The 26,693-nt window shown below is 36.9% G+C and overlaps 1 protein-coding gene across 5 annotated transcripts in view; it reads left to right on the top strand.

The window, feature by feature from the left end:
• CTNNA3 (catenin alpha 3) overlaps positions 1 to 26,693 on the top strand; it is a 1,780,789-nt gene that overhangs the window by 1,402,173 nt on the left and 351,923 nt on the right. For all 5 annotated transcript variants that reach the window (XM_021074380.2, XM_084997062.1, XM_021074383.2 and 2 more), the window contains one exon: positions 2,701 to 2,852. In XM_021074380.2, coding sequence (XP_020930039.2) covers positions 2,701 to 2,852 — 152 coding nt within the window. The remainder of the gene's footprint in view (positions 1 to 2,700; positions 2,853 to 26,693) is intronic.

Genomic DNA, 26,693 nt, shown 5'->3' with positions numbered 1-26,693 from the left:
AATGTGTTTAGGTTTAGATAGTCTGGATTTGAGGTGATAAGAAAAATTCAAGTAGAATATTGTAATGGATAATTAGATATATATTTCTGGGGAAAGTTCTAGATTAGAGATATGCTTTGGGAGTCACACCAAAATTAGTGGCATTTATGTTTTGGGACTTTTTGTCCTAGGAAGAGTGGTGTGAATTAGCTTTCTTCTTGGCTTTGCTGTTTCATTCGCTAAATGGAACAGTGATTTGGTGAAATCTCACTGTGGAAAATATACTTCAGGGGAGTTCCCATTGTGGCACAGCAGAAATGAATCTGGCTAGGAACCATGAGGCTGTGGGTTTGATCCCTGGCCTCACGCAGTGGGTTGAGGATCTGACCTTTCCATGAGCTGTGTTGTAGTTCACAGACATGGCTGGGATAAAGCGTTGCTGTGGCTGTGGCACAGGCCAGTGACTACAGCTCCGATTTGACCCCTGGCCTGGGAACCTCCATATGCTGTGGGTGCAGCCCTGAAAAGAAAAATAAAAAGAAAAGAAAGAAAATATACTCCATAGAAGTTTTTGTGATGATAGAAATGTTCCATCTACTCTCAAAACAGAATTCAATAGCTGTATATGTCTTTCAAGAATTTGAAATGTTGTAAATGTGATTGAAGAACTGAATTTTAAATTTAATTTAATTTTAATGAAATAAATGTTTAATAGCCGTATGTGTCCCTTTTTACTGGATGTTGCACTTAGTGAATGGGTAGAAGAGAAAAGCATAGTGGATAATCCTGGTGATTATAGAAACTAAGAAGTAGGGTATAGATGATATATTTTAGTAGGTGGATGAAAGAAGGGACTAGATAAATTATGAATACCCATGTATATCACCAGCATTACCCCATATCAATAACACGGCAGATCAGAGGGCAAGAAATGCTGTGCCATATGTGAAGATTTGAATGTAGAATGTAGAAGATAGAAATGTATCAATATTTTTGTATGAGATAAAGTATGTACATTTCCAGGCTTAGAATCATTGCTCTAAAAATTTGTCTGCTTTTATCCTGCATCTTCACATAGAGCAGAAGCTTCCTCAATATGATACAAGATAGTAGTTAAGAGTGTAGACTCTGCATTCCAGCCGTCTGAATTTAAATCTCTGTTCCTCTATATATATTAGCAGAATGACCTTGAGAAAAAATCTTGATTCCTCTATGCCTTTGTCATTCAATAAAGTATTAATGCCAGGTTATTCTGAGGTCTTTTTAAGATTTAAATAATAGCACTTAGAAAAGTGCCTTGAATCTAATAAAGAGTTTACTAAGGTTATTTATTGTTAACTTAAAAGTAAAGTTGGAAGGAGTTCCTGTCGTGGCGCAGTGGTCAACGAATATGACTAGGAACCATGAGGTGGCAGGTTTGATCTCTGGCCTTGCTCAGTGGGTTAAGGATCTGGTGTTGCAGTGAGCTGAGGTGTAGGTTGTAGATGTGACTGGGATCCCACGTTGCTGTGGCTCTGGCGTAGGCGGGTGGCTACAGCTCCTATTAGACCCCTAGCCTGGGAACCTCCATATGCTGCGGGAACAGCTCAAGAAAAAGGCAAAAAGACAAAACAAAACAACAACAAAAAAAAGTTGGAGACATGTTTTTTGAGACTATTTTGAAATCGTAATAAAATAATGATATTCTATGCACTGGCCTTATTGTTGATATACCCCTACACTCTTCCAATATTCTATTATTTTAGATAGAAACATTTAGTATGTAAGATCACCAAGTCCTTTGCATTAATCTTTATGATGATAGGGAAAATAGTTTATCAAAAAAAGTTTACAGTATTTTTATTATTTCTGTGAGATAGAATCAGTTCCTTTAGTTAATTTTCTTCTGCTTAGGAATTCAAATGCTTTTTTTTCTTTATATCTTTATGTTGATATTTTCAACTGTTACTCATACCAATTCCTTTTTGTAATTTCTTTGAGTTTACATTCGACAGTAGGAGAAATGATTATATGGCCTCAGATTTGGTAAAAAAAAGCAATGCCATAAAGGAGGAAGATAATCTTTTAAAACATCTCCATAAAGATGCCTTTATTGTCTTTGGTTCTCTTCACATTTCAGAGATTCAAGATTATTCTGCCAAGACATTTTGTTCCTCTACATTTAAAAAATAGATGAAATTTATTAATCAAATATTAGTTTAAAAATATGCTTTGCAGGAGTTCCCAGTGTGGCTCAGCAGGTTACGATCCCTGCTAGTATCTATGAGGATGCCAGTTCATTCCCTGGCCTTGCTCAGTGGGTTAAAGATCCAGCATGGCTGTGGGCTGTGCTGTAGGTCACAGATGAAACTCGGATCTCATGTGGCTGTGGCTGTGGTGTACGCCAGCAGCGGTAGCTCTGATTCAACTCCCTAGCCTGGGAACTTCATATGCTGCACATGTGGCCCTAAAAGAAACAACAACAAAAAAAAGGGTTTGGTATTTCCTCCAAATTCCAGAAATCTTTCTTTCTTTCTTTTTTTTTTTTTTTTTTTTTTGGCTACACCCATGGTCTGTGGAAGTTCCTCAGCCAGGAATTGAACCTGTGCCACAGCAGCAAACTGAGCCACCATGGTAACAATACCTGATCCTTATCCCTCTGTGCCACAAGGGAACTCCAATTAACTCCAGAATTCTGAAAATACAAATAAGACCATTTCTCTTTCTTATTAATTTTAACAGCAATTCCTGAATTTGTCACACAAGTGAATGTTGCCTTGGAAGCCTTAAGTAAAAACTCTTTGGATGTGTTTGATGATAATCAATTTGTGGACATCTCAAAGAAGATCTATGATACAATTCACGACATCAGATGTTCGGTCATGATGATTCGGGTAAGTTTGCTTTACCTTCCATTGAATTATTGTAACACTCTTCACCATCTGGAATGCCTGGAATGAGTGCAAGAAATGCTTTATTTCTATGCCATAATGTCATTCCTGAAATCCATTAGAACTTTAGAAATTCATATTTATCCCCAAAGTCAGCTCTCCTGTCACGAACAACACTTTTACTTACGTATATGATTATAACTTATGCAAATGAGTACACTTAACTGCCACATGTGCAGCAATGATAGAATTTGGTGTTTGCAGGATTCTTTACAGTGTCATATAGCGCGATCAGGAGCCAAAGAAGAACTCGTGAAGGGATTTGCTTTCTTGAACAGAAAGGAATGGATCTTTCTTATCACTTTACTGAAGTTTATAGGAAAATGTGTTTTAAAAAAGGGAATTTTGGAGTTCCTATTGAGGCTCATTGAGAACCTGATATAGTATCCATGAAGATGTGAGTTCAATCCCTGGCCTTACTCAGTGGATTAAGGATCCATCATTGCCACAAGCTGCAGTGTAGGTCACAGATGTGGCTTGGATCTTGTGTGGCCATGCCTGTGGCATAGGCTGGCAGCTGCAACTCTGATTCAACTCCTAGGCTGGGAATTTCCATATGCCACAGGTGCAAACCTAAAAAGAAAAAAAATAAATAAAAACTTAAAAAAAAAAAGGAGGGGGGAATTTCTATGGCTGAACCCTCTCATACTGGATCATAGAATTGAAGTGTTCTTTAAGAAATCTCACTTGGAGCTTCCAGGAACAGCACACTTGTGACCTGTCTAATCTAGAAGCTATCTATTGGGAAGAATATACAACATCTTCCCAAGTATGTGAGTCATTTGTTCTGGGCACACTGCATGTATAGAAACCAGGATTATTTGTTTTTCCTCAAAATGTTAAATGGGGTATCTTTTTAATGTCATAAAAAAATAAAAGTTTTTTGGAAGACGCACATATAAAGATGGGTGGATAGATTATTTTAGGATTGCTTCACCTGGAGTATTTGTGTTGTCATTAGTCTATTTAGGAAAAAGAGAGACAGAGACAGTGAGGCAAGGAGGGGAAGAAATCAACTAGGCATAATTATGAGTCACTGAAGACAACTGGGGCTTGAGCCTGCTGGGGAATTCCAGGAGGTACTACAGAATTTGCCTCAGAATTACCTTATCTCAGGGGAACAAAATCCACTTTATTCACCTATTCATCCTTGGTTAAAGGCTACCTCTCTTCAGAGTGTTACTGGAGCCTCCTGCTGGGCCAATAAAGCTTTTGTGGCCAAAAAGGCCACCCTCAAGCAGAGTAACAGGTGATTGCAGTGAGAAAGAGTCTGCAGGGCTGCAGGGCTGGTGAGTGCAATTTGTAAGAGTGGACTTCAATTTCAAAGCCTCCAGATTTAACTGTCAGTAAGACCCTGTGCTTGAACTAAGATGTGCTGAGAAGATATTGGTGGAACATCAAAGGTATCTGAACAGGTCTGAATGTCAGAGTTTGTTTACACGGAGCAGTCCAGGAAAATGGAGTCATTTGGGGATCTTATAAGGAAAAGGGCCAACAGAGTTTGAGGAACCTGGCAAGGCAAATGGGTATTTTTGGAAGAAAGGTAAGAGGTCGTCTAGAGATGTCAAGACGTGAGATCTAGCAGTTCTGGGAAAACCTGCATACAAACCAGTTATATGTATAAGAGAACCCTCAGAATATATATTTATGGACAGCCTAGAAGGATTTGTTCCTATGTGACTGGGAACTGTGGCACTGTGCTAGTGCTATGTCTGAACTGTAGAGTACGTTTGCAAAATATTTTCTTCTCCTAATACTGTTTTTTTTTGTTGTTGTTGTTTGTTTGTTTGTTTTATGCCTAACCTTTGTGGACTATGGGGCAAGTACTAATTCAGAGCTGAGAGGCTAGGTGGAACCAGAAGATAAACATTGAAAGTATGAAAAAGACATGAATTTCAGGGGATAATTTTACAAGAGTGAAACACCATTTCCAGTATCCCTGGGTGGATATTTGAGAAGAAAAACCAGTGAAATAGAATAAGTGAGCCAGGGTAGGGAATGCATTTTTTTCTGCAAAAGCTATCTAAGGATAAAAGTCTTATAACCTCTCCCATTTGAATATTCTAGTATTTAAAATTTTTCTTATTATCAAAATGGTTTACGTATAGCAAAGCCATTATTTCTACATATCCTTCATACCCAGCCATCCTCTTTAGGGCAAGAAAACAATTTATTGTAATTATTAACAGCTTTAGAAGGGAGTAATTTGTCCATATAATCATCTCTTTTTCAAGGTAAATATTTTCAATTTCTTTTAACTTTTCCTTATAGGAATAATTTAGTATTTTGTGTTCTGGGCTAGTCTTTATTTTAACTTTTCAACAAATTTCTCATATGAGACTTTCAAAAAGCATATTCCAGAAGTTCCCTGACAGTACAATGGTCCGGATTTTGTGCTTTTACTGCTGAAGCCCAGGATTCAATCTTCACTCCCCAGTTCTGGGAACTGAGATTCCACCTCACCTCAAACTGCTCTCACTTCAATCTGCTGCACACTGTGGCAAAACAAACAAACAAACAAAAACACCAAAACAAACCACTAATTGGTGCCTGTCCAATGTCAAATAAAAAAGATGCATTCTTATGTTACTGGTATTAATACAGCCATCTACTATTCACCTATTTTACTTTCCCTTTTAAACACCTTGATTATTGGATAGACAATAACTTCCTTTTGTTTTTATTTTTTATGCTGTTGTTGCCTGCATATCCCTTCTCCATTTTGATTTGATGTGTTTGTCCTTGGTCCCAAATCCTAATGCTATTAAACTTCATTGTTTCAAATGATTCTTCATGCAATGTATCAGGCTTCTTTTAAATGTGGTTGGGAAACATATCTAAATTAGTATTAATTAGAAATGTAAAGTTATAATCTCAGTTCCTTCATCTAGATTACTAATAAAAGTATTAAATCATATTGGCCTTTTATCTGAATATAATTGCTGCTGTATAGCTCTCATTAAGGGAATTTGTGTTAAGATCCCTTAGAATTTGATGGTCCAGTTAGCTGAGAACATACTAGTTAAGTGTATGGATTGAAAGAATGTTTTGTTATTGTGATGTAGAGATAGTCTTTCCTCAAACACACCTGATGACCAAAAAAGTGAAATAAGATAATGGCAGAGCTCCTGTACTTGAAACCCAGAAGGATAGTCTAGAGGTCTACCATTTCCTCTCCATCCCTGCACCCACAGTCTCCTGGACAGCCTCTAGGGGTGCCTGCACAGAACTTCTGCAGGAATTCCTTGGTGGGTGACCCATAAACATTTGTACTTAATTGGATTATAGAATGAAAATAGAAGCCAGACTCAGGCATAATTAATGAAAACCCGTCATTTTCTTTTCTGTGAGGTTTGTCCCTTTATCATAGAAGATAATAAAATTGATCTAGTATAATCTTTTTAAAGGGTCAGATGTAATGCAATGCTGACCAATATCCTGACCTCAGAACTGCAAAGCATTTGACGCTTTATTCAGAGTATCTAAAGAGTGCCAACATTGGAGTTCCCGTCATGGCACAGCGGTTAACGTATCCGTCTAGGAACCATGAGGTTGAGGGTTTGATCCCTGCCCTTGCTCAGTGGGTTAAGGATCCAGCGTTGCCGTGACTGTGGTGTAGGTTGCAGATGTGGCTCGGATCCCGTGTTGCTGTGGCTCTGGCGTAGGCTGGCAGCTACAGCTCTGATTAGAACCCCTAGCCTGGGAAACTCCATATGCTGCGGGAGTGGCCCAAGAAATGGCAAAAAAGAAAAAAAGAGAGAGTGTCCATATTAAAGCAATATGTGTATAATTATGCAATTTTAGGGAAGGCTAGACTGCCCTTTTGAGAATGTGAATGTTAACAGAATCCTGAATTTTCATGAGTGCTCTTTAGTGCTCTTGAGAAAATAAAACAGTACTTTAGGATCAGCACCCAGTATTTTATTAGAGTTTTATGAAAATATAATTATATCTGTGTTTAATATTTATTTTGGCGAATAACTACATTACTGATTGTTTAGATTATTTAAAAAATTCCTAAGTCAAATATTATGATATTTACTCATACTGTCGCCACTGAATTCAGTGTATGGACTAATGAGATCGTAGAATCTCATTCATAACTTTGAAGAGTAGGTAGTATTAACATTTTTATCTGTTTCGTGTTAAATATCTACGTGCAGATTTTATAATTACTAGGAGCCTCTATAATATAGTGGTTAAGTCTAAAGCAAATAACAAATCTCACGAAACCTGGGTTTCCTCCTTTAAAAATAAGGTTGGTATTATACCTACTTCAAAAGATCATTATGCTAACAAAATGAGTTACTAGAAATGAAGTACCTAGTAAATAACAGTACTTATGAGAAGATAGTTACTGTTTCTATTACCACTGTGAGTACCACCTGCAGCATATGTGAGTAGTACTAGTACTAATGAGGCTGCTTATTATTTTTTCTCTCTTGAAGAATGTTAGCTATAGAAGCTATAGAAATATTCTATTGTATAAACAATATCTTCTCTTTGAAGGTATTTCACTGCTGGCCACCCATGTTATTCTCTCACAATTTATTTATATGGTCCTTTTAAAATAGCCTCTGTTTCTGGATAAGAACTTTTTGTTTTGTTTTGTTTTTATTTTTTCTAGGGCTGATCCTGTGGCATATGGAGGTTCCCAGGCTAGGGGTCAAATCAGAGCTGTAACCTCTGGCCTACGCCAGGGCCACAGCAACACAGGATCTGAGCCAGGTCTGCGACCTACACCATAGCTCACGGCAACGGTGGATCGTTAACCCACTGAGCAAGGCCAGGGACCGAACCTGCAACCTCATGGTTTCTAGTCGGATTCGTTAACCACTGCGCCACAACGGGAACTCCTGAATGAGAACTGTTTAAAAAAATGAAAATGATGAGCCATTGAGCCTTCTTATGTATTTCAAGAGGTTAATTTTTAGGAGTTCCCCTCATGGCTTAGTGGTTAACGAATCCCACTAGGTACCATGAGGTTGTGGGTTCGATCCCTGGCCTTGCTCAGTGGTTAAGGATCCAGCGTTGCCATGAGCTGTGGTGTAGGTCGCAGATGCGGCTCCGATCCCGCGTCACTGTGGCTCTGGTGTAGGCCGGTGGCTACAGCTCCGATTCGACCCTTAGCCTGGCTCCATATGCCGCGGGATCAGCCCTAGAAAAGACAAAAAAAAGGTTAATTTTTAAAAAATGCAGAATTATAAAGCTAGCTTAAGTAGTAAGGATTCAAAATCAAAATTTGCATTAAATTATCCATAATTCAGATACCCAATATTGATAAACATGGATATCCTCTTATGGAAACAACATCTTGAGAAAAAACATAATTATTTTTTAGAACTTCACCCTTTCAAATTTCTTTTTGGATTTTGGCTTTACATTGTGCTAAGTTAGTGGAAAGAAATTAATATGGAGCAACATGAAGCCAAGTTTGTTGTATAATTTTATATTTCAGGTGACAGGAACATATTTTGGATATCTCATTTGATGGAAATTAATTTTTGAAGAAACAAAGGAAAATAAATCAAAAACATTTACATGTCCCAGTTTACATGATCTTTACATGAATCATTTAAGGCTTCTAGAATTGGAACAGAGTTCAATATAAAATTTTAACTTATATAGCCAGAAATACTTTTTATATCTGATTCTACTGTACTTATAGAAGCGGATATATTTGTAGCTTTCACTGGAATTATATATAATTTTGACAAATTAGATTACTTGCACTGTCATTTCTCTTTGAACTTCTTTCATTGTTTTTTGTAATTTCTTTTCTCCATGACTTCAAAAAATTATGTTATTTATATGTCTTCTGGACAGAGCTGATGTTTGTCTCTTTGAAGTCTTACTCAAACTGCCAGAGAGACAGACCGTGACAGTGTCATTTAGCAGCTAACTAGTGTAGAATGTTATCTTGTACAATTAGAATTCTGTGTAATTCAGTTTGAAAATGAAGAAATAGTGAAAATAATATTGTGAAAAAATCAAGACATGCATTCAAGTCCCTGTTTTATTTATTTGTCTTTTCTAGGGCCTCACCTGGGGCATATGGAAGTTCCTGGGCTAGGGATCTAATCACAGCTGTAGCTGCTGACCTACACCAGAGCCACCGCAACTCAGGATCTGAGCCACATCTGCAACCTACACCACAGCTCATGGCAACACGGGATCCTTAACCCACTGAGTGAGGTCAGGGATCAAACCCTCAACCTCATGGTTCCTAGTCACATTTGTTAACCACTGAGCCACAAGGGGAACTCTGCAAGTCCCTGTTTTAAGTTCCACTTATATTGTTAGTTTACATGATAGCATTAGTTTCTTAAGTGTAGCCAGAAATGAAAGCATACCACTGAATTCCTACTTTTACCTAGTAAAGTAGCTTAAAAATTGCGCTTAAAATGAAGGACAAAACACTGTTCCCTAAGATAAAATGCGAATAAAATGCGAATGTCCATGTTCTAAAGCAGTGTAATGTCATGGATGTTCTGGACAGAGTAGTAAATCCATAATGATAATAGTATCACTGATTACAAAGGAAAAAGTTAAACTATCCATATTTGTAAATTATATAACCAACTATATTGAAAATCCTAAAAAGTTTAGGATCCTAAATTCTAAAACAAAACAAAAAAACTCATTCTAGTAGAAAACTGATAAATAGATTTAGCAAGATAACAGAATACAATGTCAATATTAAAAAATAAAATTTCATAATGGAATGAAGGAAAAAATAAAAGTAAGGACAAAATTAATGAAATAAGAAACATGCAATAGAGCAATACAATGAAACTCAAAGTATATATTTCAATATAGTAGCAACTAACAATTAGAAAATACATCTTTTAAAAGTACAATACATTTCAGCCCTACAAATAACAAAATAAAATTAGTGTCTAAGTTAACAAAGACGTAAAAGATCTAAGCTGTGAAAATTGTAAAATATTATTAAGAAAAATTAAAATGACTTAAATTTTTGGAGTGTCATCATATTCCTAAACTGGGAGACTCAATATTGTTAATGAATCAATTATTCCCAAATTGATTTATAGATTTAATGCTATTCCAAACAATTTATCAGCAGACTTTTATGAAGACTAATAATCCAGCGTGATTATATGGGTGTACACATTAGTAAAAACTCATCACATTGTGCACTCAAAATTACATGTAGATTATATTGATAATGGTAATTTTAAAAGTAGTAATATTTTGGAGTTCCTTCTGTGGCATAGCAGGTTAAGTCTCCAGTGTTGTCTCTGTGAGTTTGATCTGCCCTTTCAGTGGGTTAAGGATCTGGTGTGGCTGTAGCTGTGGCTTAGGCTGCAGATTTGGCTCAAATTCAACCTCTGGCTCGGGAAATTCCACATGCTGCAGGCGGGGCCGAAAGAGAAAATAAATAAGTAATGATAGATAAATAAATAAAAACATGTTTTACCCAATAGAGAACACCTTAGTTAACCAGCAATCTTAGTTGGATAAAGTCCTACCAAACTGTATTAATTTGAACTAATTGGAAAAGGCTGCATGGACTTCTGAAAATGCTGACATTTCAATTATAAAATTAAATCTTTCTACTTAACCTTAACTGGCTGCTTGTCAAATATTTCTAATGTGTGAATCCTCTTTTGTTGATTTATATTCTTTCTGTTTGGGATTCATTGTGTATTACCTTAGATCAGTGATTGGCAAATTTATGGCCTATGAGCCAAATTTAGTTCAACATCTATTTTACATGGCCTTTGGGTAAAAAATGATTTCAACAAACGGTTGAAAATTTCAAAAGAACAATAATATTTCTGACACGTGAAAATTATATGAAATTCTAATTTTAAGAATGCAGATACATCCATATATATCTATTGCTTCTTGTTCTACAATGACAATGGAATCTATATGGTTTGCAAAGCCTAAAACATTTACTCTTTGGGTACTTACAGGGTAAATTTACTTACCTTCATTTTACATATTCTGTTTTAGCTCTTTACCAAAATCTTAAATGACTTGTCCAAGTATCCAATCACTCCTTTATTAGTTTTCCTTATAAATCCAATTGTCCTAAACATTTGAATATTAGGATTGCCTTTTTTTTCAAGTTCCTTGGATCATGTGACCACTTAGAGTAACTTCTGCTAAACTTCCCTCTTCTCCACCCTCCTTTCCACTCTGAGGTTTACTATTCTCCAAAGTATTCAAATTTCCTCACCTCTTCTTTTGTGGGTCAAACTATCTGTGCCTCTGTCTTTGCAAATTTTATATTCATGCCCTGATATTTTGCAAAGAGAGTCCTTTAATTACTAGGACTCACCCTTCTCCAAAGGCTGTAAGGAATTTTTTTTTGTTTTTTTACCTTCTTGGTATATTCATTCAGCAGGTAAAATTAAATTTTAGCCTAGCCTCTGATGATCATACATTTTGAAATTTAGTTGTTGAGGTTTACATGATGTTGAAATTCATCAACTTTACTCACCTGCTACTTTTTATTTCCTTTATGTTAAAGTAGTAACAAATTTTCCAAAGTTTATTGGATTACAGATATTTTCATAAAATAAATATTTGCTAAATAAGTTTAAATAGGCAATGAATTAGGGTGAGTATATGCCTTGGTTTCCTTTGAAGAAATCTGGATTGTCCCCCTTTTTCACTCTCAAAAGTGTCAAATCCAGATGATATATTATGTTCACCCTAGTTTCTGGGTCTCAAGTGTATGGTCTGAGGCCCCATGGTGCATCGTTTTCACTCAACAGGCTACATTCCTGGCACTAATGATCATTGTTCCTTATCAAGGCAATTTTCCAACCTCAGGGAGCACTTTCTTTCCAGAGGGTTAACTTCTATCAAATTCTACCTTCCTTTCTTCATGCTCTGTAGACCTTTTGTTGATTGTGGAGAATCTATCTAGGCTCTTATTTCAAGCATCTACTTAATGTACAGAAATTTGCACCTTTTCATTTTTCAGAGTAAAGCAGTTATCCTGAATTCATTTTAGTCACTCTCCATTCTCACAGGAGTCTTGCCAGGGAATAGCAGTGAAAACACTTTGTCCTTTTTAGAAGTGATATGACTCCTTTCTAGTGTCAGGACCAGTTTGTAAAACAGCCAATTACCAAGGACCTTTCTGAGGGATCTTAATAAAAGGCCTGTACCAGAATACCCTTAGCTTTATATGCAAATTTAAATCAAATATTACTGGCAAAAATTGTGTGGTGTGGTTCTTGCTGTTTCCTCTGAAAACAAAGAGTTTAAGGCAGGGAAAAGCAGAACCACCTGCTAGCGATGGTCAGCAAGAACAGAACTTGTATGCACTGCCCTGTATGCATGGCCTTGTATGCATGGCCTTCCTCCTGTGTATGACATTTGAAGAGACTTTTGACAAGGGGACAGAGGTGACTAGAGTAGGACACAGTGTTCACTAGAAACCTGTTGGTGAAGCTACAAAGCAACACTGGCCAGTGATGTCTGTTGCTCATGCTGGGAGAATGATGTTCAGCTTGAAGTCATTCTGGGAAGTGCTCTTTCACCAAAGGGTCAAAGCCGCTGAACTGGCAGGAAAGTCTATGGTCCAAAAGGGCTTTGATGCAGACAAGTCCTGCACTCAGAGAATTCTAAGCAAGTGCTGCATGGAGCCTCCGACTCAAAGTAGCTGAGTTGAAGAAGCCAGGCATCTCTCTTTGAAAATAACTTCAGAGGAAATAGCTAGCCCTGTGAATAGAAAAATAATACACAGAAGATACTTAGTCATGGTATCTTAAGGGATGTTTTTGTTGCTATTTGTTTCTGATAAGTTAATTATTAAATACTTTATTTAAATTATTATACTAAACTTGTATTAGTAATTAAATAAATGAGGAAATATACTGTGGCAAATCTAATAAGAAGTTTTTATTATTTCCCATTTTTGTTTTCATCCTAAGAACTCTTACAGGGTGCTGATCGCTTACCTCAGATATAATGCTTAGCTGCCTACGTTTCAAAAGTAACTTTTGGAGAGTGGAATAAGCCTTCTAGAGAAAATACAATTTATGAAATGATGACTTTTGGCAACACACTTTGGGATAACTAGTAGAAGGAGGGATATTGAGAAGTTTGTATTTTCAGAATCTGTAAAAAGGGTATAGTTTCAAAGGGAGAAATATTTCGAAGCCTGATAGCAAAGGTCAGTGAAGGGAGCACTTGAAGTCACTCACTGATGGCGAAGCAACAGGACAAGATCCAGAGTCTCTGAGGACCTGGTTCAGGTGATTTTCCTTTACCACTGGAGAAGGAAACAGCCCAATAATTTTTACACAATGAGAGCCCTTCTAGTTCATTGACTGCCCTTTGTTGATGGGCCAGTTATAAACATAGAAACCCTAAAAACCACTTTTCAGGCAAGTTGTTGAAGAACATTTACCCTACAACTCTCTTCCCTGTTCCTTCAAATGCAGATACATAGCCTTCTCCGTTGTTCCTTCAGTTTGCCACATTTACCTGGTTCTTCTACCATCTTTCCACTTCCTGCCCTCTCTAACCATGTCCTTTCTACAAGAATTGCACAGCAGTCTTCTTCAGGTCTGATTATTACCTTACATAACATCCTGCATAAATCCTATATCCAATCATAAAGAAAAATAGCTTCTCCCACTTCACCCACATTTTATCTTCTCACTCAAGTTTATGTTTATCATGAAAAATGACATATCATATTCATATGAGTTTATTTATCAATTGCCTGTCTCCTCATACAAGAATGTGGGCTCAATGAAAAAGTTTTTAGACCTTTAAGCTAAAATAAGATGTTATTGTTTTACAATGAAATGAAGTGATCGATTTGGTTGCCAATTTTGATAGTCGTAATATTATCACTGGACCTCACAGAATTAAGGGCAAGAAAAATGTTCCTTTATTGTATATTTTATATTACCAAATGTGACAGATAGTAGGAAACTACCTTAATAGATATTTTCATGAAGAACTAAAATTTGCTTGATCTCTGGATTAAGATCATTTTTAAAGTGCCAGGGATTTTTACTAAGTATTTGTACTTTGCAACCACTAATGCTATCACAAATGCGTATACATGTCTGTGTCAATGTTATTTGTTTCAGTATAAGCTTTTGTAAAGTATGATACATGTAGCTATTTTGAAATATCCTTTAGTTTGCCTTGTGCAGGTGACAAGATTCCTCTTTAAAGAGGGGAGACTTCCTGATTGTATGCATTAGCTGTTGGGCTCTGAGAGCAAGAAAGATCTTTGAGGATGGTGTTTGTGGAACTTGCTGAAGTGTATTTCATGCACATTATCTTCTATTATCAGTCCCTTGGTATTATAGTCTCTGAAAACTATCACAAAATTATCCACAAATTTAATGATTAAAATGTGTTTTATGCTGTCTTATATTGCAATGTTTGGAACAGAACTCAGAAATTTAATTAAAGTCATAAAATATAGAAGGATACTATAACAAAAACTATTTCTAACTGTTAAAAATGGCTGTAAAATACATTTTAACCAGTGCATAGTGGTCTGTTTACTACAAAATATAAAAATAAAGCCAGGGTTTTTTGCATATCCTCTATTATCACAAAAATTAATCATTTGGGAATATATTCAGAGGACCAGTTCAACAAAAATTTATATTGACAATGCATTTATAGATGGCTTATCTCTTCCAATGAGTTTTGCTAATTTAACTCTTGGAATACAACCTTATTTTAGGTTTGTCTCACAGTGCTCCATCTTCAAGGAAATTCTTTTTCTTTGGAATATCTTTGTGCCCATGAGTAAGTCAGGTATTCTTACCACTTTGGATTTGCATTTTTAAAACAGGGAAAACAAACATACCTGCATAGTAATAAAAATGATTTGAGTTTAAATGGGATAATGTATATACAGAACTAAGCAAAATTTATAACCTATTGTAAATACATAATCATCAGTATTAGCATTACAAGTTAGTAATACCAATAAAATAAATTTGCTGTGTGTACTAGCGTCACAAGTGTTAGCTGCTGTAATACAACCCCTAAATCCCCATAGCGTATCTCAGTGATGGTTTATTTATCATTCATACGTTGGTCTGATGGTAGCCATCTGGATAGGTCTCTACCAGATGAAGACTCAGTGGTTCACAAACCTCCAATCTTTTAATACTGCCATCTTTAACATGTGGCCTCCACTGTCACTGCAGAAAGGGAAGAAACAATAGATGATTAAACAGGAAGTTTGATGACCAGACTTCAATGTGGCACACTACCCTCTGCATCCCATTGGCCTCCACTCAGTCAAATTGGATCCAAATCAATCACAAAGGAGCTAGTAAATGTCTTCTGCCTTTATTTCCAAGAAGAAGAAATGGGATTGGTGAACATCTGACTGTTTCTTGTCATTCACTCTTTGTTCCAGTAATTACTGCTGTGCAATAAACTACCCTAAATTTAGTGACATGAAACAACAACCATGATTCTATTGGTCAGAAATTCACAAAGGGCATAGGCTTGTTCATTCACATGTCTATGGACTGAGGACTGGAAGACTAAGGAAACTGAAATGTAGCCTCTCATGAGGCTTGCCTTTTTCACAGCATGACAGCCTATGGATATTGAGCTTTTTGCAAAGCATTTCAGGAATCCAAGAATAAGTGTTATAGTTAACAAAGCATATATAATACTTTATTTTATAACCCAATCTCTGAAATCCTACACTTTTTTTCACTTCTGCTGTAATCTATTGGTTACAAGCAAGTCAAAAGCCTCCCCAATTCAAGAAGAGGAAAGAGGTGAACCCCACCTTTCAATGGAAGGTGTACCAAGGTCAAAAGGAGCACATAGGGTAGGAAGTAAAGTAGTACCCATTTTTGGAAAATGCAATATGCCTTACTTATTATAATATTCTTGTTGTCATCAACTTTTATCAATAATAACCTTTATGTATTAACTTCATGACCATAGGTTTAGTTTAAACAACCTTCTACTTATTAAGTAGTAAATAAAACAGTAGAAATATGCTTAAACTATTGCAAGTCATCTTTGTTTAATTACAAAGTTTTGTGAGATCTGATTAATCAAATATTCTAGTTAAAAGGGCTTTAAATTGTTTCACTTTAATATCTTGTCTAAATTTGTCCATTGCTTATTTAAGACATTAAGCTATACACAATTTTTTGATACTTTCTAAAAAATTCCTTTGAAATAATAATATCTAGTAGATACAAAATCAAATAAAAGTCTGGAGAAGTATATGCCCAATATAAAATTATTGGAGTTCCCATTGTGGCTCAGCAGAAATGAACCCCGCTAGTATCCATGAGGGATGTTCAGTGGGTTAAGGATCCAGTGTTACCATGAGCTGTGGTGTAGGTCACAGACATGGCTCAGATTCCATATTACTATGGCTGTGGTGTAAGCCAGCATTCAACCCCTAGCCTGGGAACTTCCGTATGCCATTGGTGTAGCCCTAAAAAAGACAAATATATATATATATATATATATATATATATATATATATAATTATGAACCTGGATACCTCAAATTGAAGAAGGTGTCATATTAAAGAATATTTTCTGGGAGTTCCCGTCGTGGCGCAGTGGTTAACGAATCCGACTAGGAACCATGAGGTTCGGTCCCTGGCCTTGCTCAGTCGGTTAACGATCCAGCGTTGCCGTGAACTGTGGTGTAGGTTGCAGACACGGCTCGGATCCTGTGTTGCTGTGGCTCTGGCATAGGCTGGTGGCTACAGCTCCGATTCGACCCCTAGCCTGGGAACCTCCATATGCTGCAGGAGCGGCCCAAGAAATAGCAAAAAGACAAAAAAAAAAAAAAAAAAAAAGAATATTTTCTGTTATACTGTTATATAGTTCCCCCAATCAACCCCTTGAAAAATATTTGAGTACATTCTGTCTTTCAAACATTATGCTAGATTTCATTAAGAACGTATACATGGGAGTTTCTGTCGTGGCTCAGCAGTAAAGAACCTAACTAGTATCCATGAGGATGCAGTTTGACCCCTGGCCTCAATCAGTGGGTTAAGGATCCTGCGTTGCTGTGAGCTATAGTGTAGGTCCCAGATGTGGCTTGAATCTTGCATTGCTGTGACTGTGGTGTAGGCAGGCAGCTGTAGCTCCCATTAGACTCCAAACCTGGGAACTTCCATATGCCATGGGTATGCCCCCCCAAAAAAAAAATTTACATGAGTGAGGATTGATCCTTGTTTTCAGATAACTGTCATTCTCATGGAGTAAAGAGATATGTAAGCAAATAATAAGAATTTATTGTGTGTATATATGTATGTGTGATTGGGTCACCTTGCTGAACAGTAGAAAATTGACAGAACACTGTAAACCAGCTATGACGGAAAAAATAAAAATCATTTTAAAAAAAGAATTATTCTGATGAGTGCTATAATGGAAGTATATAGAATTGTGGTTGGAAATACAGAGTTTTAAATTCTGCCATAGAGAAACTTATGCAAAGATATAACTGTGTGGTGACATTTAGGTTGGACTTTTTTGAATGGGTGGGAGTTGTGTTGTTGGAATTATGGCTTAGGACTTTTCCGAGGATATAGAGGTAAGGGAATGTTTAGAGAATTGAAATTAAGCTACGATGCCTGGATCCCAGTATACAGGTGGAGGAAGACTGAAAATTAAGATGATGTAATATTATCTTACATGATCTTAATATTAGATTTTCAATATATTTTATGCACTATCAAAGACACACGAACTGGCCAAATATTACTAGGCTTGGCACAGCTTATTCAAGATACTTTCCATAGGATGTGGGTTGGGGAGTAACATTCTACCTCACCTGCCACAACATTTACCTCAAGCTGCCTAATATTTGAAAACTGAGATTCTTTCAGCAAGAGAGAAGAGAAAAATTAGAAACTGGGTGAATAACAACAAATCCCTTACAGTATATTTACTATTAGAGGAAGGTAGGAATTTAATCAAATGCTAATTTACTGTTTATGCCTCACTGAACATATTGATCAAATGTTATTGTCATGAATTGCTCTCCCTTAGAACATGAAACCTGTCCAAAAGGGAGTTTAGAAGAGTGATAAAGATAATAATATTAATAATGATGATAATAATAATCATAGAAAAGAAGTGAGGCTTTCATTTGGAACCAACCAGCCTTTTTGTATTTACAATGAACCAAAGCCAAGCATATGCCAACAGCATCTCTGACTGCCTAACTGTCTCTGAGGAGAGTTAGGAAATCAGCCTGACAGTCAGGCATGTTCACCACTAGAGCAGCCAAGGTGAAGGGATTAAAATGCTGTCTTGCCAGCTTCAGGGACTCATTGAGTCTGTTCCAGAATATAACATGCCACTGATTACAGAGGATTCTAGTGTTAAATTGACGGAAGAAATTGCTAATCAAAATGCAAGTGGGAGATGTAAATGCAAAAAGATATGATCTCACCAATTAATGCACACAGAATCATTTTCTCCTTCAGATTCCTTGTTTCATTATTAAACCTAAAGCTTTACATGTTAGCTTCAAAAGAACCACATCAGTCAGAAAAGGTTGAAAGACAGTGTGTTATGCTGTGATGAGCACTGGATTAGAAATCAGAAGACCTTGATTGTGGTCTCAGCTATATTATATAGTATCTGTGGAGTCCCAGCTCTTTCCCTTTAATGCATTGTTACATGGTGCCCTAACATATAAGAGTGGTAATCACACTTGTCTTGCTTATGTCACATACTTCAGGGTGACTTTCCGTTCTTCATTCCTTCCTTCTTTCCTTCCCCCACCTCATTATTTAATATATTCATGGAATTATCTTTATTCATTTAGGTCAAATCTATCAGATATTTAGGCATATAGAGATGGTAATGTTAGATAAGATCTCTGTTTTCAAGAAGTTTATATTCCAAGGGAAAGAGAAAGTAAACAATTAAAGAAAGTTGTAGACAAGGCAGTTATGTTGAGTGATATGACAGAAGTAAGCAGAATGATGTGATGGAGAGAAAATCGGCATACAGATAACAGCACCTTCAATACAGCAGTCAGGGAAAGCCTCTCTGCGGAGATCAAATTTGACTTAGTTAATATGAATCAGGATGAGTCAGCAGTTTTAAGACAGGGAAGAATGTTGCAGGCAGCATAGAATAAATGCAAAGATAGCAAGACTGGGAAAATGCTAGTTACACCTAAAGAAAAGGAAGAAATCACTGTGTCTATAACTTTATGAATGGAAGAGGGGAGTGACCCAACATGATTTTAGAGAGCTAGCCAGAGAATAGGTTATTTTGGCCTTGTCAGATTTGTTAAGCAGTTTGGATTTGGTTTCAGAGAACTAAGAACTTTTGAAATAACTTTAATGGGTGAGTGACATGAACCCATTTGCCTTTAAGAAGTCCCTTCTTGTTTTGGTGAAGGTTGACTTTATAAAAGACCTCCAAAATGTGTTAAAGCAAAACTAAGTTTAGTAGACTTAGTGCAGTAAAAGAGCACATCACCCTGACATCACTACTATTTCAAAATGGGAAATTAGGGAAGGCTTTTTATGTCATCATAAGGCCTGTCCTGAGAGATTCTTACACGGCGTATTTCAAGAGAGAGAGAGAACCGGTGGGACTTGGTGGCCTCATAGATTTAGATAGGTGGACACAATGAACTGAGAGTCATGAAATGAATCTGGGTAAGTTTTTAGTCTTGATAATTGATGAGTTTAAGTGGATCGTTTTTTTCTTTGAGGAGCAGGTATTTCCTGGGGAATGCAGCATCTAAATTATGATTGCTTAATTTATTATGAACATAAGAATAGTTGAGTCTATCCAGTTCTATTATTATTTGATGCAGAAACAGGGAACATGTTGTTTTCATTTCTCACCAGTCCATGAAAATATGGTATTGCAGGTGGGGGTCAGCAGGAGTAGAAGTGAGAATGCCATCCATATATGAATCTGCTGTTATCTTCCAGGCCATGGATGGCGCAGACTTGGTAGATGAGCACTATGCTCTCCAACACAACAGTTACATGTGCTTACTGAGCACCTGAAATTTGGCTAGTGTGATTTGAGGTGTGCTATGTAGGTGTAAAACCCACAACACACTTTGAAAACTCAACAAGAAAAAAAAGAATTAAAAATATTCCATTTCTATATTTTTACATTTGTACATGTCAAACTGATGTTAATGAGGTATTTCAACCAAATACATCAAAAATATAAATTTGACATGTACAAACTATTCTTATTTTATTAAAATGGCTATAGCAAATTTTAAAGTATTCATTATATTTGCATTGGACAGTGTGGACTAGAGAGTTGGCCAAAGAGGTAGATGGATTTGAAATTTGTCTTGGAAATAAAACTGACTGGATTTTCTTGGGTTTCATATGAAGTTTAAGGAAATAAGGGAACTACATTTAGCTCTTAGGTTTCTTGTTTTGGGCCATTGTGTGGATGTGAGTGACTTGATTAGTTAAGGGAGACTTGAAGAAAAGAGTCTGTACTAGAAGTTCGATTCCATTTCAGTGGGCTCATTAGGTGTTAAATTCACTTATTTTACAAATAAGTTGTATGAATCATTGAATATATGATTTTGAAACATAGAGAAAACAATTGGGCCTGCAATTAGAATTTGGTTTCCCTTAGCATGGGCTGCACTCACACTTAGAGAAGGTATATTAGAAAGAAAAAAAAGATATAGAAACAGATGTATTTAGAATTCCTTGTTAAGAGATAGCAAAGGAGACTGACAAGAAATAACAGGAAAGTTTGGAAGAAAATCAAAAGAGTACTATCTCAGAAACCAAGGCAAGAGTTTTTCAGTGGTGTAGAATGTTACTTAGAGGTAACATTCCTGATAAAATAAGATGTGTTCTTTGTATTTGGAGACAGATGATCAGGTAGGTAATGTAGGTTTAGATATGTGGTGCACTGGTGTCTTGGTTTCCTGAAACTGATGACTTAGGCTGTAGCTGGGAAAAGGAGCTAAATACTCCAATTATAGGTTGAGAAAACTACCAGTCTTCTGGGACCAGTACACTTCCACAGAGCTTAGACATAAGGAGGGATTTGGGACTGGGAAAAAGAGATTAGATTGTTTGAAATGTGTAGTGCTCTAAAAGAGAGGTAAAATAGTTCTCTCGTTTCCCTCTGCAGTGCCCTTGGGACACTCTATGAGGTCTTTATAGTATAAGTAGAGAAAAATAACAAAATAAGCATGATTCCCTGATGATGACTGAACCCACACTCTGAAAGTCAACATTTTATGCTTCACGTAGGCATAAAGTTATATGACTGCAAACATTATATATATAGGCTTTTGATAAGAACTATAGTTGTTGTTAATGACTCAATGTGTCTCTATCCTAACCCCCCCTTTTGCTATTCTTATAGTTTTTGCTGTGGAAACATGCTCTTTGCTTGAAAGGCCTCTTCTTTACTCTGCTTTTACAAATATCTACAGAGTCATTAGTCTTTGTGTACTTTTTGAAACAATTGTCTTTAAACACCAGTTGTTTCTATTGATTTGTTAGGAAAGATTTGTTTTGCTACAATATGTTCTACAAACATCTACAAAAAGATGTTCTACAAAAGCTTGCTGTGACCAATTCAATTTCAGCTGTTCACCACTCAAAAGCCAATAGTTAAGAGACAAATATTGGTTGGAAAGGAATGACTGCTTTTGTCAGGAGGCTGGCAACCTAGGGAGAAGACAGACTCCTATTCAAAAAACAACCCCAAAGATTCTGCTGACCATGAAAAATTTTAAAGCAAGAATTATTTGGAAAACGGATTGGCACCTTCTTTATTCTCCACTGTGTACAGATTTCCAATTGCTGGTGGTGAGGCAACAGGGTGGTATTCCAGGAATCTTGTGCTCAGCCTGAATTTACCCATCCTCCACCTAGGTGGGGACTTTAGTTTACACCAAAGAATTAAAAGATACTATGTTTATTCCTTAAGGAGGAACCAAGACCTTGCCCCATCTTTGTACTATTGTTTCTTGATTGTTCCTCCTTTGTTTCTGTATCCCCTCCCTTCCTGGATTAGTAACTGTTTGAATCTGCCCTTAGGATCTCAGGGAAGATCAAGGAGCCTATTTTCTCCAAACAACAGGGGACACAGAAAGGATTTGAAGGTGGGAGGGCCCCAGAGCCTCCTACTCTTTTTCATCATTGCCCTATGCTATTCTGATAATTCCAATATTGGCTTTTGCTTCACTCTCAGTACCTCTTCTAATGTAAAGATCCAATATGTGTTTCCTCTTCCTATTATATTTTAATTACCATAATTATTTTTTCTTACCCTAGATGCAATGAGAACAGCAGTCTCAATTTACTTGTAGAAGAAAGTATCAGTTCTTGCTTGGGTCAGAGCTAAAAATAGATTGACCCACTGGCTATACTCAGGCATTTCCTGTGTTATTCTACTGAATATTTCTTCACCTCAGCTATCTTGTTAACAATTTCATACATAACATATGGTAAACTACAAAGCTACTTAAATTTAAAAATATTATAAAAATGAAAATCACAATTAGTAAACAATAGCATTTTTATTACAAAAATAACTCATGCTTGTGATATGAAATTAATGGAGGACAGTTTATAGTAAAAAAAAAAAAAATTAAGCCCTTACTACTATTATTCTTCCAGGGCTAATTGCTTTTAACAGTTTTGTATGTATCTTTTAAGATAAGTTTCTATATAAATCTTAATACATCTACTTGTTGTCTGTGTATATCTTTGTTTAGTTTTATAAAAGTAAGACCATTCATTCTATGCCTACTGTTTGCAACTTGATATAATTTTTATAATTTTATAATTTCATGCATTGGTTTCTCTTATTTTCAATTCAAAATAAAAAGTAAGGACCCATTCTAATTGTCAATGATGAATTTTATTTTTTTTTAGCTATTTCTTGGGCCGCTTCAGCGGCATATGGAGGTTCCCAGGCTAGGGGTCGAATCGGAGCCGTAGCCACTGGCCTACTCCAGAGCCACAGCAACGCGGGATCCAAGCTGCATCTGCAACCTACACCACAGCTCAAGGCAATGCCTACCACAGCTCAGGGCAACGCCGGATTGTTAACCCACTGAGCAAGGGCAGGGACCGAACCCACAACCTCATGGTTCCTAGTCGGATTTGTTAACCACTGCACCACAACAGGAACTCCTCAATGATGAATTTTGAAACGAAGCAAGACCCTGTGAGTTTCCTGGGCACAGAAGCCTTTCACCCCCATTTCTTGCCTGTAAGAAATAGGCCTCATTCAGCCTCCATGACCTTCCATGAGTTTCAAAGGGCTAATCAGGGAAGAGAGAGGATGCAGAGACAAGAAAGGAACAGTCAAGAAACAGAAGTGCAGTCTTGGGGCAGGGTCCTGGTTTCTCCTTAAGGAATGTACATAATAATATCTTTTGAGCTCTTCTGCAGAACTAAACCCCCTAACAAATAGATGATGTTAACTACTTGATCAAGTCTTCTTCATAAGAGGATCACCAGAACAAGTCCTGGGGCCACTAAACTCCAGCTTTGAAGAAGAAAGAAAGCTTGCATCTGCCCTGATCCTTATCTGTAACCTTATTTACCAATCCCCAAACTACAAAACCACCTCCTATTCTCTCCCAAAGAAGGCATAGTCTTTAGGGCATTAGCCTGCTGTGGCAATAAAGCTGTTTTTTTCTCCTTCACCCCAAACTCTGCATTTCTGTTTGGCACTGGTGGACAGGGCCTGAGTTTTGGCAACAGTCTCTTTCTTATAAGCTTTTCCTGTAGGTAGAAAAAGAATGAAGAACTGGGAAAGATAATCACAGACAACTTACAAGGAACAATAGAAGCAAGTAGTTATTTAAGGCAATGGGTTAAAAAATATGGAAATCCAACATAATGTCATTAATGGAGCATTGCATTGCTGCAAAAGTTGAATCATAAAACTCTGAAATGATAGAGCAGAACTGAATGAAAAGTCCTTAGAGAGCTTTGAGGCCTATAGACTTGAAGTGACTTACCTACATTCATATAGCTAATTAGTGTCAAAAATAAGGATTAAAATTCAGGTCTTCTGATTCTGAATTCAATGCACCTTTGATGTTAACAACCAATAAGTGCAAATTAAGAAAAAGACAAGCAAACACATTGTATTAATCAAATATTATTGTAATGTGTCTAGTACAACATATTCTATTAATTATATGCATTTTTTAAAAAATCACTGAAGAGACTGTATTTGCAATCATTGATTAAGAACAGGTTTATATTAATATAAAAAATGAAGAAAGGGACAGGTGACAAGCAGCTTGTAGGGAAGGTCAAATTTGCTTCTCTAAGAGAGAAGTTGAGGGTGGAAAATCAAGTGAAATAATTTAAATGTATTGAATTTGCTTAAGAAGTGAAGTGAGGAGAAAATGCCCTTCAGTTTAAAATAAAATTCCCAACAGAAACTGAGAAGATCAAGTAGAGGTAAAAGTTATACCCTTGAGCTGCTGATAAAGAAATCTAGCCTGAGGGAAGAAAGTTTTGTTGGGAGACCACTGTCTGATAGTAACTTTACCTACGTTCTCTCATTTCACCCTTAAAGAAACCCTTGAAGAAGGGATTTAAATAACCATTTTTTTGACAGGAAAGGAAACAAATAATTTAAAATTACTCTTCCAAAGTCACTCTGATAGACCGTGGTCCAGCAGTGTTCAGAATCACACACTTCTGTCTGGCTCCAAAGCCTGGTTCATTGTCCTACTCATGCTACCTTTATTCATCACTAAAGTGAAATTGCTCTTTAGTTTTTGTTTTTGTATTGGTTTGGTTTGGTTTGGGCTTTTTAGGGCCATACCTGTGGCTTATGGAATTTCCAGGGCTAGGAGTCAAATTAGAGCTACAGCTACCGTCCTATGCCAAAGACACAGCAACACGGGATCCCAGCCGCACCCACGACCTTGAGGTAATGCCAGATCCTTAACCCACTGAACTAGGTCAGGGATCGAACCCACATCCTCACAGAGACCAGTTGGGTTCTTAATCCCTGATCTACAATGGGAACTCCTGCTCTTTAGGTTTTGTCGAGAGTCCTGGATATGGAGGTGTGAGAGATTACTTTTAGTATTTCTGAACTACCCTTAAAAAATTACAAAACATAATTAAATTCACATAAAGAAGTTAAGATTAAGGGGAAAGAAATGGTGTTATGTGAGACATTGCACATTGCTTTACAAAGATTTGTTGAATACAAACGTCCTGTCATTTACCTATTCTGCTTTTCCCTGTTTATAACTCTGATTGTTTGGAGCCTAAAGAAATTTGAGTGGGTTAAGACAGCAATTAATAGTCAAAGAAATAAGCTAAGGTTTGAAAAGCTGTTTTTCTCGCTGAGATTTCTACTTGCAGGTCAAGTCTTTCATGTTCACTGTCTGATTTTAAAGATTGGCCCAGATATAGAGACCTGGAATCAATAAGGGGCAGGGAGAGACTCTAACACAGAACTTTTCTATTTTCCCAGAATTCTGCTCATATTTGATTTAAATGTGGAGTTGCTCTGCCATAAGATAGGCCTCATTTGGTTCTACTCTTTGCTAATTTGAATTCATATCCCTTTTTAAGAAATCATTTTAAAGCTAAAACACAGTGGGGGAAAAAAAAAAAAAAGACTCTTTTGAAAAGCAAAAGAAGTCTGGGAGTTCCTGTTGTGGCTCAGCAGTTTAAGAACTCAACTAATATCCATGAGAATTCAATCCCTGGTTCAATCCCTGGCCTTGCTCAGTGGGTTTAGATCTGGTGTTGCCACAAGCTGTGGCACAGGTCACAGATGTGTCTAGGATCTGGGATTGCTATGGCTGTGGCTTAGGCCTGCAGCTGCAGCTCTGATTCAACCCTTAACCTGGGAACTTCTATATTCTGCAAGCGTGACCCCTCCACAAAAAAAGAAAAAGTCCAATCTTAAAAGGATATCAAGTTTATAAACAATAAAAAGAGTTTAAGAGAAATTAGAGAAAGAGCTAAATCCCTTTATACCATGTGGATAAAGCAGAGAAGAGAGCTGAGGCTCCCCAGCCTCTTTTAGAATGAATACTTTCTCAGTTAAGCCAAGGAGCCAAGTATAAAGGTGTTGCAAGACATGTTTCCTTGAAAACTCCATCTTGTCCTTCTTTACTTTATCCCATCTTCTTGTCTTACTTTATCCCATCTTCCTTCTTGGAGAAACAGTCACAGTGCTGGTAAATGACTTAAGCTTAAGAGCAAAGACCTAAAGGCATAAATGACTTAAGCTTAAGTACTGTTATGTGCCTAGAGGTCAGAGTAAGAGCTTAACCCTTTACCACCTAAGTGGCTTTCTAAATAGTAAAAGAACTTATATAATAGTAAACAAACCCTGTATCATCCACCCATAGCCACTCCTCACTTAATCTCACAATAAAAGCAGTGTGGTTTCTTGAGGCAGGGTGCTCTTGGTCCCTGAGACCTGAGATCTGGAGTTCCCCGGCGCTCTTGGTCCCTGAGACCTTGAGTCCCTGGCTCCCACCTTTACTTAAGATAAATGTCTCTGTGTCTTGTTTTATGTTAACTCTTTTTCCTTAAGTTCCACAGCACCCGTTCTTCAGCCCCATCCTGCTGAGCTGGCCCCGGCATAAAGGCAGGGCCAATACCTGCAGTGTGTCGATCAACACTTAAGTGATAATTTGTCAACTAGACTGAAAACCTTCTTTCTTCTTATTGCTGTTCAGGAATAGCTGCCCACATGTGGCCTGGATTATGCAAAAGTGACTCTTCTGGTGTCTCTAGACTTTGCTCCTCTGTATGGTAATTGCTGTCAGGCCGACTGGCTCTGTTTTTAGGGAGCA

The sequence above is a fragment of the Sus scrofa genome, chromosome 14 (genome assembly GCF_054392235.1).
Source record: "Sus scrofa isolate SSC_HxYL_T2T_F1_AM1 chromosome 14, Sscrofa_HxYL_maternal_Yorkshire_Landrace_v2.0, whole genome shotgun sequence".
NCBI classification, from domain to species: Eukaryota; Metazoa; Chordata; class Mammalia; order Artiodactyla; family Suidae; genus Sus; species Sus scrofa.
This window is presented reverse-complemented; position numbering and strand designations above follow the sequence as displayed.